Consider the following 13,901-nt stretch of genomic DNA (forward strand, 5'->3'; position numbering starts at 1 on the left):
GTTTAGAATGGATATGAATTGAAATTTGATTATTCTAAATGATTATGTGTCTTAAATTGTATAGTAATTTGTGACAGTTGTGTAAAAAAAGTATCAATACAACAACTAACTTCAATTTTCTCAGATTTATCTATAATTCTAAATTTTGTAAGTATTTCAATAAAGCGTTAAAAAAATGTGACTGATATCTGTTTTAACTGTCAGCCAAAGAATATTAAATTATCAAATCCTCATTTAAATCTTGTACAACCAGTTATTCAATTAATGAATTTAATAGTTTCTAAAGAATATTATAATCATTGGCAATCTATTGATGATTCGTGTTTTATGTTCTTGAAAAAAATATTTTGAGTAACTTATTATAAAGTTTATATTTTATGATTATTTAACTATTTAAAATGAATTTTAATTTTTTTAGAAAGTATATGGGATTGTGTTTATGGTTCATATATAAAATTAAATGATCCAGATAGTTTTAATCATAAGTATATTTAAAAATGAGAAAGTTCAATTAAAGCTCCCTGATTGGAAAACAAGTGAAGATATATTTACAGAAAAAATTTGATCATAATTAACAAAACAAGAAAAATGTATAACAATTTTTTTGATATTATTGTTTGTATTTGCTAATTTTATTGATTTTTGGGTTTTTAGTTTTTTTGAAATGTTTTATTCTTGTAATTAAATTCTTGCAAGAATCATGATTCCTCATTATGAAATTTTACCGCTGCTACAATTGGGTTAACAGTAATGCTAATATATTTAGGAATATTGTGAGCAATGAATTAATTATTGATTCAAAATTCAGTACCTACGTTTTTTACTATTGATGAACTAATTTAAATGGTTGTATTCCTTTCTGACAAAATAACTCGAGTGAGTAAAATTAATCTTTTTTCTTTCATATGTATGATTAAGGACAACAATTTAGTCCCAGTATATTAATAAAAAAATTTAAATTAATATTAAAACAAATAAAAATTAATAATATTGTATGATTATTGAATATTGTTTAATTGTCTAGCATGGAGTGGTTTCTACATTATTGATATCAACACTCAACGAAAGATATGTATTTGATGTAAATTAAGCAAGTTTGAACGATGCATCAGAACTTTGTGTGTATATATTTACCAGTCAACTTTTAATGAAAGTATCACAAAACAGTGATAATAATCAACAAGATTACTGAGATTGCTGATGTTGCCAAAAACATCTTCTTTCGCACAAAAATATTTTCTCTTATTGTTTGTGTATCATGAGCATTTGTTTTTTTTTTCATTACAAATTTGATTTATAATGTATCTACTTAATATATTATGTATTATTTTTAAATAAGTTTAATGCTTCAATACATTACACCAAATTTCATAATTTGTTAAAAATCAAGGTCTTATGAGTTGGTATTGGGACCCGAAGGCTATAACCCCATTTATAAAAGGGATGCTTGAGCACCTTTTTAGATACTAGATAGTGGCTACTGATTTATGCTATGAACTAAGATAAACTATTTAGTATGTATTCTAAATTATAACTAAAGTTCCTATCAATGAAAGGCTATCATGTACTTTATTACTAAATAGGATTTATATTTTGATTTGTAATAACTATCAAAGCTAGTTGAAGAATTTACTATTTTTAGGGATATTACTTAGAAGCACATCCTAGTAAAAAATAACTAAGATTTACAATTTCTCAATGTTTGGTTAATGTTTTATGCTTAAGTTAAAAATTATTATCTTCCCAAGGAAGAGAAAAAAATTATATTTTTAAAATATTGAAATTGAAGTAATTGGAACTTAATTTTGAATTAAATCTTAAATGGCAATTGTTTACAATTTAGCATTGTACACATGATAATAAAAGTTGATTGCTTCTATAGGAGTTAAAATATATTTTATAATTTTTATATAAATACATATAAAAAATTCCTAAATCATTTACAAGAAAAGTAAATAAATATAAATTATATGAAGCATGTAGTCATCACTATAATTTAAATATAATAACAATTTTCTGAGTATAGTAGATAGGGAATTCAAAATAAAATTAAAGGATATGGCATAAAAAATACATAAAAAAAATTATCTACACTAATAAATATATTTTAATAATTAACGACAATAAACAAATCACAATAGATTAATTTGTTTACCATAATGTTAGATACGTATTTTCTTATTTGACTCATCTTCATCATCTGAATCTGAATCTGATTCTTCTTCTTCTTCTTTTTTCACAAATGGAGACAAATCAATATTTAATTTTTCTTTTGATGATGGAGTTTGGGTTAAACACCTAAAAACCATCATGAATTTATTTAAAATACAATAACCATTTTTTTGATCAGTTAATTTATTTTATATAGATTAAAATCATTACTACAAAATATTTTTTATTTTTATCCTACTATTTTAGTATTTTTATAAATTTTTTTTCAAGATTTCATTTATATAAATTGTAACATGCATTTTTACTCTTCATTCTCTGAAAGTTAGAATGCATAAAAATTTTATACTAATCTAGTAGTAAATTAATGATATGTATTAAAAGTTAGTTGATAGGAACCCATAAAATGGTGGTAGAGACCCATAAAATATAAGTACTTTAATGCATATTAGTATTTTATAATCTTTGAAAAAATTAGATTTAATTAAATAAACATAATTAAATAAATTAGCTGATTTTTTTTTAACAATTAACTATACATATGGAGAATACATATTAAAACATTTTATATTTAATAAATGTATAAATAATTTAAAAAAAAAAATACCGTATAATAAATGGAGATGGCTTAGATTTTTTTGGAGCTTTTGTCATAATATCTTTGAATAGAGTTTCAAAATTTTCTACAAGATGTGTTGGATCATCTGATAGCTAAAAAATAATTTTTTACATTTAATACACAATTTTTAATATAGAATAAATAAAATGGTCTTACTTGACCAATTTTCATTTCAACTATTCCCAAAGTTTCGTCATATGGATCTACTTGCATATTGTATTTTATCCCTTTTATGTAATGTTTTATCATTCCTACTAAGTCTAATGTTAACAAACCTGAATAAAAATGTCTTTATTATTATACTAAATAAGCTTTTTAAATTTTTTTAATAATTTTTTACTAACCATTTTGAAGAGTTGGATAACGTTTTCTTAATAAACCTCGAATGGCAGGTAATTCTGTTAGAATGTCAGGATGAGCAAGTACATATTGAAAATCAGGTAAAACTGTAAGACCTCTCTAAAAAATATTTTTGTAAGTCTTTAAGAATTAACTTTAATACATTTTATTAATTTGACATATAATAATATTCATTGCATAACAAGTAAATAATGTGGTATAAGTAAAATAAATAAAGCATAATACCTCTATGCTTTTGATGACATCTTTACCACCAACTAACATAGCACCTGCATTTCTAGCTTCTTCCATCATTTTTGTACTTTCACAAAATGCTAATATTGTTCTATCCTCACCATGGTCATATGGATAAGGTAATTCAATAATTTTATGATATTTATCAACAAATTTGTTTTTTTTGTCTGTAGTTAGATCCATTTCTAGACGAACATTTAGAGGCGCATCAGGTACATTTATCATTGAAGGATGGTGAAGCTCTTTATGAGCTAATATGGCATCCAAAAATGTATATCTGCATCATTAAGAAAGAAAAGTAATGTTAATAATATGAAAGACAATATCTATAATAAATTGATAAAAAAAAAAATCTATATCTGTAATGACATTTTAATTTTAATTTTAGTTTTTATAATTTAAAATACTTAGATACTGAACATCAGGAAAAACTTATAAAACTCTTTAAAAAGGCGAAAAAACTCTAGAAAAAACCCTATTTGGACAAGACATCATACATTTTTTCTTATATTTTTTTGTAAAGCTATTTTAGTATGTTAACTGATGACTAAATTGTAGAAAATTTTTAAAATATATAGTATATTCTAAAATTATTGATATTGGTAATATTATATTACTAAATATATATATATATATATATATAGGGCAGAGGACTTACTATATTTGAAAAGTATTTTAGTATAAATGTTTTTATTTTGTACTCAGCTATTTTCGTAATTGAGCAAAATAAATATGCGAATTCTACAAGTCCTCTGCCCTAGCGATATTTAATAATAATATCTTGGTTAACAAATTTAATTTATAGTACAGTCAAGTAGAACGTCGATTAACTGTTCTCATTATTCAGAAAATTTGTATGTAACAAAAATAAAGGCACAAAAGCAATAAATTATAAGTTAAAGAATATAAACAATATTATTTTAATGAGCACTATATAGACTATATTATAAATGAAATTATGGAAAAAAAATTTTTGGTAGAAATTTTGACTTCCACAATGACATGAGTTACAACATAGGTCAAATAAAATGTAATAATAAATAAAAATGTAATTAAAATATATTAAATAGTTTTGATTAACAGTGGTTTCCATTTTCTCAAGTAACTCATAAAACCCATGTAATTTTAATTCAAATATTACATTAAAAAATTATGACTTACTTTCGCATTTGGTAAAAAAGTCCAATATATACGTCATCACTTGGCGCACGCCAAGGAAATGTTTCAATTGTACGACTTGATTTATCTAATTGCCTAAATACAAAATTTTGAAATATAAGTATAACTATTAATATTATTAAATAATGATTATTAGCCCACTTAACAGGGCCGGATTAAAGGGGGGGGGCAGAGGGGACATCTGCACCCGGGCGCAAGATTTTAAAGGTGCAAAGTTTTGAAATATTGTAGATACCATTTAGAGTGAAAAAACTATTAGCGATTACGACAGTGTACACGGCGCGCAAATTCACATACGTGTTTCCACGAATTTACCGATATCTGAAATACAGTCACAGTGTCCACGCAATAATAATAATAATTATTAAACGACTATATAATATAGATAACATTTCCACCAAACAACTGCGACCGATTATTCAAACGTATAAAAATATATTATAAATTATATTTTTATTTTTATTTACTTACATAGTTAATCCCAGTATTTTATATATCATTTTTATAAATTAATTAAAATTAAATTAAATCATGATTACAAAATTGTTATTTTTATAAATGTATTTACATTGTTTATTGTTTAGGTATATAGTAATATTAAAAAGATTGTTATCATATAATTTTAATATATTTCTAATATTATTTAATAAATGCCAAATTATAGTAAAACAATGTTATGTTTATGTATTATTAAAAAGTAGTTCTTAATTTTAGGTAGGTTTGCCCTGGGGCGCAAAATATCTTAATCCGGCCCTGCCACTTAATATTGTAACAAATAATACTCATCTAGAAACTTACTTTTTTTTAAGAATAGGTATATATTTTCGTGCTTTAGCTAAATTGGCAGCTCTATTTTTTTTATTTATTTTTTCTTTTCGGTCTCTAGTACATTTACGTGCCCGATAACGGACAGGCATAATAGATGTAACAGTTGGTAGTGATCGAAACAAGCTATTAAGATCTGTAGACAAATCCCATTAAAAATTAAAATAGAAAGCAATATTATTCTAGATACTTACTAAACATTTTAGTGGTTAATTTTCCTAGAAATTAGTTTTTAAAAATTAATTAATTAATATAGTATAATGGCTTGAATGTGTTATTATTTTTCAGAATAAATCAATCATAATTATAATAAATTGATATTTTTAAGTAACACTTTGTTATTTGATTACTAAATTTTGAGAGTTTTTCAATAATATGAGAAATTGAAATAATAAGAAAAATTACTGTAAACACGTATCAAAGATTTATCTATTATTTAATATTTTAGTATTAAATGAAATTACAATATAATCTCATTTACAAAATATGTAACAGATACTTAGTTCATTTTTTCTAAGACTGTGGTTCATTTATAAAAAATTGTACAGGTTTATGGTAACATTTTTGGTTTAATCTATTCTGTGGTAACATATCACATCGAATTAAAGCAATTGTAACTGGTCACACTGATTCTGCACCCTTCTTGTATCATGTTTTGTGTTTTCGTTTATTTAGCTCCTAAAGAGCTGTCTAGTGTCCGACTTTTACTTGTATTGTATTTTTTAAACTCAGTGTTGTGAATGATTTTTTTTTAAATTAGTCATCACCAAACCCGTTTTCCTCAAATTACTTTCTACGTTTTAAGTATAGAACATTTGTCGGATATTTACAAAAACCATTGCTTTTGGGCAATACAAGTTTCAGGTAAAACAATCAAATTAAATTGTATAAACCTAACAAAGGCATATTTATTAACAAGTGGCCATTGATGATGGAATGTTGTATAAATTAATTTGGTTTTAGAAAAAAAGAATTGATATGAATAAATTATTTAAAAATGTATATTTATTGAATTTGATAAAAATTTAAATATGTTTAATTACTCTAAATTTTTAAAAATTGTTTTTATTTTTTTTACCAATTAAAAATAACCATTCTGCATTTTTCAATTTAGCTTGTTATGAAGTTTTACATTATTTTATAATATTTGTATATTTCTTTTTGATCAATAATACATTTTTTCATAATAATTTATAGATTATCCAGTTTGATTTCAATGAATGAATCAACAGAAGAATGTTCTCCATTTAAAGATAGAAAAAAAAAGTAAATACGTTAATTATGAAGTATTTTTATATTGCTATTAGTTATATGTTTTATACTTTCATTTTTTTAAATTTTGTTTAGAACTCATATGTCGCTTAATGATAAAAAACGACTTGCCCGTGAAAAGGCTGAGCAGTATAATAGTAATGGCAGACCTTTACGTCAGTATCACATGCTCACTGCTGAAGAGGTTAAACAGGGAAAGGAAACTCATTGGGAAGAATTGGAAATTATTGGTATTTTATTATTATATTTTTATAAATACATTTTAATAATTCTGTTCTAAATTCTTAGGCAATGTTAAAAGTCTAAGTTCAACCTTATGGCATATGACAACTTTAACGGGACTCTATCTAAATGACAATCAATTAACCCGGTTACCCCCAGATATATCAAATCTTGTTAGTTTACAATATCTTGATTTGTCTGGAAATAAACTGCGAAGTTTACCTGCTGAACTTGGTGAATTAATTTATCTCAGGTAAATTATATTTTATAAAATTTGTTAAATCTTATTTAATTATATTAATTGTATATTACAGAGAATTGCATTTGGGATATAATTTGTTGAGATCATTACCGCATGAGTTAGGACGTTTATTCCAACTGCAAGTATTAGGGTTAGCTGGTAATCCTTTATGTCAAGAAGTAATGAAGTTACATAGTGAACCAAATGGCACTCATAGACTGCTTATGTATCTTTTAGATAGCTTACAAGGTAAGATTTTAATTTGGTTATATTCTAAATTGCGCTAGTTTAAAATTTGTCTATCAATTTGTAAAGAAGATATTATTAATTCTATGTAATATTATGAACAATATCCATGTTAATGTAATACATACACTTTCAATTAGTAAATTCCTTCTATTATCTTCTGCTTTATATAATTAAAATATAATATGAACTAAAATTGACATCTTAAATTATGTATTTTTATTGGCTTTTAAGACAAGTTTTTGATTTGACCAAAGTATTATGAATTTCTCCAAGGACTATGTAGACATGAATACATCCTTGGTTAGTCTTGGTGTATCAATAGATTTATAAATCCATCCAAAATCATAGCTATAATCTACATTTTGTTATAATTTGATATATTATTATATAATTTTCACTAAATTGAATTTTGTAATAAAATCATTTTACACATGTATATTGTAGTATTAAGTCCATAACTTCAAATTTATTATATCAAACATTTAAAAATTTATTTTACCTTTTAAAAAGTAATTAAAAGGGCTTTTTTTTTAAATTTTGAACCTTTGTAAAACCAAATAGTTTACTTGGTCAAGTATCAACTATCGTCATTTAAGTTAATAATCCACGCATTGGTTTGTAGTCCTTTTCTTTTCCAGTTACTGTTTTGTAATTTCAATTTTTTATGTCTGAATAAATCTTAATATGTCTTCTGTTTTATAAATATTTTTTTCAAGTTCTTTCCTTTGATATTACCTTTTTTTCTAATTTTCACATCTATCATGATGGCAAAATAACCTATCTATTTAATCTTTATTAAATCTTTTCATAGTTAACTTTATTCGGATAATGTCTCAATTTTTCAATATTGGTAATTTAGTTTAGTTGATCTTTAACAATTCTTTAGATTCATATTTCGTTCAATTTTATTATTTTATATCTATTTATTTCTGTCCAAATGTTGCCACTATATTACCATATTCCTTTTTTCTACCAACATGGTTTTTTATTCAGATTTCTGAACATTTAAACTAACCTTGGAATTGAATAATGTTTAATATTATCATTTATTTTTATTTTACTATTTCTCCCATTTTTGCTTTATTGCTTACAAAGTTATGTTGATTTTTTTCTATCTTGAATATTGCAGATGTTCATATTATTAATATTATTTTTATATTTGCATACCAGTATTTATGTTTTTTTATTTACCGTCTTGTTTAGTTTTTTTTTTATATTATGTTTTATTTATAGTTGAAGTTATTTTTCTAAAATGATTGTAGTTTATGTTTTGCTGACTGTCAGTTACAGTACATAGTCATTTTAACATATAATATATTCATTACACTAGTTGATCTAGTAATGTGACAAGAATTTTTCAAAAATATTTGAATTTTCTGGGAAGTTAACTTTAGAATTTAAATTAATATAATTAATAAATTTACATAATTGTCATTTATTAATATTGTATATAGCCAAATTCATTTTTTTTTAAAAATTTTAGGGATAAAAAATTAAAATGTATTAAGTAAATCAAAGTTTTTATCCTCAACAATAATTGATTTAATTATTGCAAAATTAACTTTTCCCTGACTGGTTATATTTGTACTTAGACTTATTTATTATTTAATTTTTTAAGAGAGTTTTGTAGTAAAGTTATTTGTGATTGTTGGATTATTATTTATTGTATTATTTCAATAGAATGTTATAGAAGAAAGTGCATTATTGCCTTTCTTTTCTTTTATTTTTTTTACTATAACTAATTTATCTTAGTATAAATTATTAGTTTTTTATCTATGTAGTTACATCGTTTCCCCTAGTATTCTTATTTTTTTTTTTTTTTTTGTCCAGATTATTTTATAAAATTCTTTTCTGAATCAATTGTTCTTGAAACTACTAACATTAATTTTACTCCCATATTCTTCTAAAATGTTGATTTCTTTCTCAATGGTACTTGTTTTATCTTTCATTTCATTAGAATTTAAATTTGTGTTTATATTTTTAAAGCATTTAAATTTTTAGAATCAATATTAAAAAATCATCTGTAAATACATAGTTATTTTATACAATATATGTATAAGTAGCTTTTAAAAACTCATATTATTTTAAATCTTATGTATAGTAATACTTATTAAGTGTCATATTTATATTTTATTTTATTAATTTCATAAGCATTCATTTTTTGAAAATGTTTTCTCTTAAAAAATCTCTGTTCCAGGTTAAGTTTTAGTTTTCTAAAATTTCTATTCTGGTGATTTTTAATTTTGGTTAGTAAATAAATTATTTCTTTTGTAGTTAATGGTAGTATTTTTTTTTTGTGTCTTCAGTAGCTGTTTTCACTTTTAGAATATTTTCTTAAATATGGTTTGATGTTTAAGTTAGAGCATTTGTCGAGAATTGATTATTTAAATATATTACTTAATTATAAAAGTAAGAAATAATGTAAAGGTTTTATTTGTTTGCGAAATCCTTAAAACAGAATTTTATTTTTCATATCAGTCAAACTAAATAAATAATAAAATAAAGTAATGAAATAATAAATAAAGTTAGTAAATAAATTATTTATATTAATTTTGAAGTTATTTAATGCCATTGTTTGAGATGATTTCAAATTAGATTTACATATACTATCTAGATCAGATTTAAATCTAATCAATATTCCAATTTAGTATTAAAATATACTAATGTTAAATAACAACGTTTTGGGGCGGCTGTCATGAAGGTAGCGTGGCCGAGTGGTCTAAGGCGCTGGTTTTAGGCACCAGTCCGAAAGGGCGTGGGTTCGAATCCCACCGCTGCCATCAAAATTTTTGCAATTTCTATTAAAACGTCTCATTTATTTAGATATGATATTTATTTATTCTAAAATTTTTTTATTAAATTAGTATTATTTTTCGAAACTTAATATTTTATGAATGAAGTAAATCTTGTGTTTCATCTAATTGATTTTAATTCATTTATGTACTTGTATATTAATTATTTTTGCCACATTTACAACTATTAGGGATATCACCATGATCGTGTCGTACTTTTTGTATTATTTGTTTATAGTATTGTACATAATACTTAGGCGTTTGATTTTTTTCTTATATATGCACCCTAATAAACAGTTTAACTTCTTTTCTTTTTTCTTTTTTTTTTTTTTTAAGAGTTTATTTCCTTTTTATGGAATTTTATTTTATATGTGGTTAATGAACCGGCAACCAAATCAATCCGTGACTTATCAAAAAATAAGTGATTCGGTAAACCACTTTAAGGTTTATATGCGGATATTGATGTAAATGTTGGTGACATAGAAAATAGTCCGAATAATATCGAATAATTATTAAATGGTTCTATCTGTTTTTTTCGGATGTTACTTATATGGATAAAATTGATAATATTTTCAAATAATATTTCTGTTATTTATTTACATTTAAGTATCTATATTCATATTTTTTTTTACTAAATATATTATTTGCGTACAATATATAATAGACCCATCAAAGCATAATAATAGTGGAAACTTGATAAATCCAGTTGCTTTTAAACTATTATTTATATTGATATTCTTATATTAAATATTTATGTGGCACAAACATAAATATTAAACAGGATTTGTATACAGTATTATTTTTTAAAAGTATCATGTATAGCTTAATTATGTTTTTAAAAAATTAGTTTCAATTTGAATATTTATACTGGAACATATTTATTACAGAAATATTAGATGTCGTATTTATTGAATAAAATGTTGATAAAATTATTTTGCCAATCACTCTAAAATCGTAAAATAAACTAGATTTTAAAATGTATATTTTCTATTCATAGAATTTTTTCATAAAGAAATATGATTTTTGTATGAAAATCTATTTAAGTTTTAATAATCACCTTAATAGATTAATAACTTTCAGTTAATTTCTATTTTGTTTAATGGAACAGCTTTCCAATTATTCCAGTATTTTAATTTATTCGTTAAAAGTACCAAGCATAATTTAACCTAACTTACAATATTCCTTTTACCCAATGTTTTATCTGATAATTGATCTATAGAACGCTAGAACATTTCTTAAAACTAAGACGTGGAAGTGTTTAAAATGAATATACTATTTTAAAAAAATAGTCTACATTATCTTCAGGTAACGAAATTAGATGACTACATATTTAAAAATTAAAAAATAATAATGATATCGGATTACGAGTAGAGAGAGTAACAAAGCAACTAACACTCGGATCACCGCGTTGTTATTGACGTGTTTAGTGCGTTTAACTAGGTTTCTAAATTTACTTTTCTAAACGGACGTCACTTAAACAATCTTGGTGAACGTAGAGTCGTAAAACCAAAATACGTGTTCCTACACGTATCTGAAATCATATCGAATATAATCAAATATAAAAGCTATCGGATACATTTGTACGTGATGTGCCGTACGGATAGTAAAAGTTTAACACTAACACTCTCTCTTGTCCGGTTTCTGTTTATTATTATTTTTTTTCCTGTTTTTATTATCACAGCAACACAGTGACCGCGCGCGTGTGTCTATCGGAATATTACGGTAAACAACGTTCGCGTATTCGTCAGGCTTTCTTGATATAAATAAAAACCTATAATGATTTCTCGCTCGATGCGTATTGCGGGCGCCGCCGGTGCAGTCCGCGGTGGTGGCAGCAGTAGCGGGAGGGGAAAACAGGTGTTTCGTCTGGCCGTGCCGCCGCCGCCGCCGCCGCCGCAACAGCAGACTGTGCCGTCGCAGTCGCTCGCGAGTGTCAGTCCCCGTCCAGATACTCGCCGGCGCCGTCGGTGTAGTTATCCGTTTGCGCACCGTTACCGTGTGTCCCGAGGATATCGTCCGTGGTGTGCTTGTCGGTGCCGTCGTGGTCCGTCGCGGTGGTGTCGCGTGAGTGCCGTGTGTTTCCGTGCGTTGTTGTTCCGTCCGCGGTGGTCGACGGTGCGCCCCTCGAACGCTATAATATTCCCTGAAGTTACATTATTACTGTAGCGGTATAAACGGTCGACCGTTCGCGCGTGGTGTACGTAAACACACATGGGCGGCGGTGGTGTCGAGTGCGCGATATGAACCGGGGCCCTACCGTTGCCCAATCGCTACCCGTCGATCGCTACGCAGGCAACTGTCTGATCAAACCGTCGTACTACTGCGGGACCGGTGGTGGTGTACACAATGCCGTCTTGGAATCGCCGCAGTGTCGGTACGACACGGTCGTTGGGGCAGCGGCTGTCGGATACCACAATCACGGTGGTCAGTCGGCCACGTCGTACCAACACTACCAGCACTTGCAGGATTGGTATGGCCGGACGGCCTACTGGCACCATCACCACCACCTGCACCACCACCAGCAACATCACAATCAGCAGCATCATCAGAACAGCGGTGGTGTCGTCGGAGGTGGGCCGCTGGCTGAAAAAGCCAACTTTGCCGCCCACAAACACGGCGTGCCACTGATACAAGCCGCCAAGTATAACAGGACGAGTGGCAACGGTGGCGGGGGAGCGTGTGGTGGCGGCCCCGGGAAAAAGTTTGCGAAAAAAGCACCGGCGGAACAGCCGAACAAGAAGAACGACGGCGGCAGCGATGAGAGTTCCGGTGCCGCGTCGGAAAATAGTTTGCCGCGTATAATAAAGCCCCGAAAACGCAGGAAGAAAGAACGGAAGCCGGTGCCGTCTGCGTTAGTCGTGATGCCGCCGCTCGTGGTTGCCGCGCAGGAGAGATCGTCGTCGTCACCCTCACCCACGCCGTCCTCGCCGTCGGAACAACAACAACAACCGCAACAACTTCAGCAGCAACAGCAACAATTTTCTGTCCAACCGTTACAGGAGGACGCCGACGGCCCTTTCGACACGATCCGGCTGTCGGCCGACATCAAAGCCGTTAGCCTGGAGGACGTGTCCACATGCCAGTGCGCGTGCTGCGATCCCGTAGGCAACGTGTGGGATGTGGGACGTCGGTGTTTCTCGCCGTCGCTCACCCGACCCGAGCCGACCCGGAGGAGCTGGAGTGGCGAACCGTCCTCGCCGTCGTCGTCATCGTCGTCCTCGTCGTCCTTCTTCAAGGCGGCTGTTGAGTACGCGAAACCCGAATCCGTCGCACCCGCCAGGATAAGGACGCATAGCTTAGAAGTATCGTCCGAGATAGTCACCTCGCACAACGGTCACAGGGACATCGAGATCAAGTTTTTCACCATGCCCATCGGTGACCACTGATGATGACGATGACGACATGATGTCTCGTGCGTTATCATTTACGCCCAAGTCCTCGGGAACGCCACTTCAGAGATGCGATCTTTGATTTTCATATTATTTTGTGTACATTAGTTTTACACGCGTATGTAACATATTTCGATGTGGTGTTTTATTTTTCGCGAAACTCACTTTCCTCTAAAACATCCGCGTTTCCCCCTTATACGTTCGTCTGTATCATAATTTGTTGTACAATTATATTTTATTTTTTCGGCATACTTTCACGCGTTTTATTTTCTTATAATTTTAGGTCGGTGGTTATTTTTCACTTTATTTGGCTTTTTATTTTTTGTTTTTATCGTACGGAAGCGTGAGAT

General features: G+C 28.3%; 2 protein-coding genes and 1 non-coding gene across 3 annotated transcripts in view; 2 read left to right on the top strand and 1 right to left on the bottom strand.

Moving 5' to 3' along the window:
• Positions 1-2,084: 2,084 nt before the first annotated feature.
• On the bottom strand, positions 2,085-5,791 carry LOC112687659. The gene is made up of 8 exons (XM_025560506.1): positions 5,581-5,791; positions 5,360-5,522; positions 4,544-4,636; positions 3,374-3,659; positions 3,133-3,247; positions 2,945-3,063; positions 2,777-2,880; positions 2,085-2,298 (listed from the first exon to the last, which is right to left on the bottom strand). The coding sequence occupies exons 1-8, from the start codon at positions 5,585-5,587 to the stop codon at positions 2,163-2,165; spliced, it is 1,023 nt and encodes a 340-aa protein (XP_025416291.1). The 5' UTR covers positions 5,588-5,791; the 3' UTR covers positions 2,085-2,162.
• Positions 5,792-6,052: 261 nt separating this feature from the next.
• Positions 6,053-13,901, top strand: part of LOC112687761 (CCR4-NOT transcription complex subunit 6-like) — a 48,457-nt gene continuing 40,608 nt past the window's right edge. Inside the window, exons 1-5 of the mRNA XM_025560684.1 lie at positions 6,053-6,250; positions 6,584-6,652; positions 6,734-6,888; positions 6,947-7,133; positions 7,195-7,370. Coding sequence (XP_025416469.1) covers positions 6,603-6,652; positions 6,734-6,888; positions 6,947-7,133; positions 7,195-7,370 — 568 coding nt within the window. The 5' untranslated portion in view covers positions 6,053-6,250; positions 6,584-6,602. The remainder of the gene's footprint in view (positions 6,251-6,583; positions 6,653-6,733; positions 6,889-6,946; positions 7,134-7,194; positions 7,371-13,901) is intronic.
• Trnal-uag lies at positions 10,071-10,150 on the top strand. Its single transcript has one exon. It is a non-coding gene; the product is annotated as a tRNA-Leu (tRNA).

This window comes from Sipha flava, unplaced genomic scaffold (genome assembly GCF_003268045.1).
Source record: "Sipha flava isolate LNK unplaced genomic scaffold, YSA_version1 35a_pilon_pilon, whole genome shotgun sequence".
In the NCBI taxonomy this organism is placed as follows: domain Eukaryota; kingdom Metazoa; phylum Arthropoda; class Insecta; order Hemiptera; family Aphididae; genus Sipha; species Sipha flava.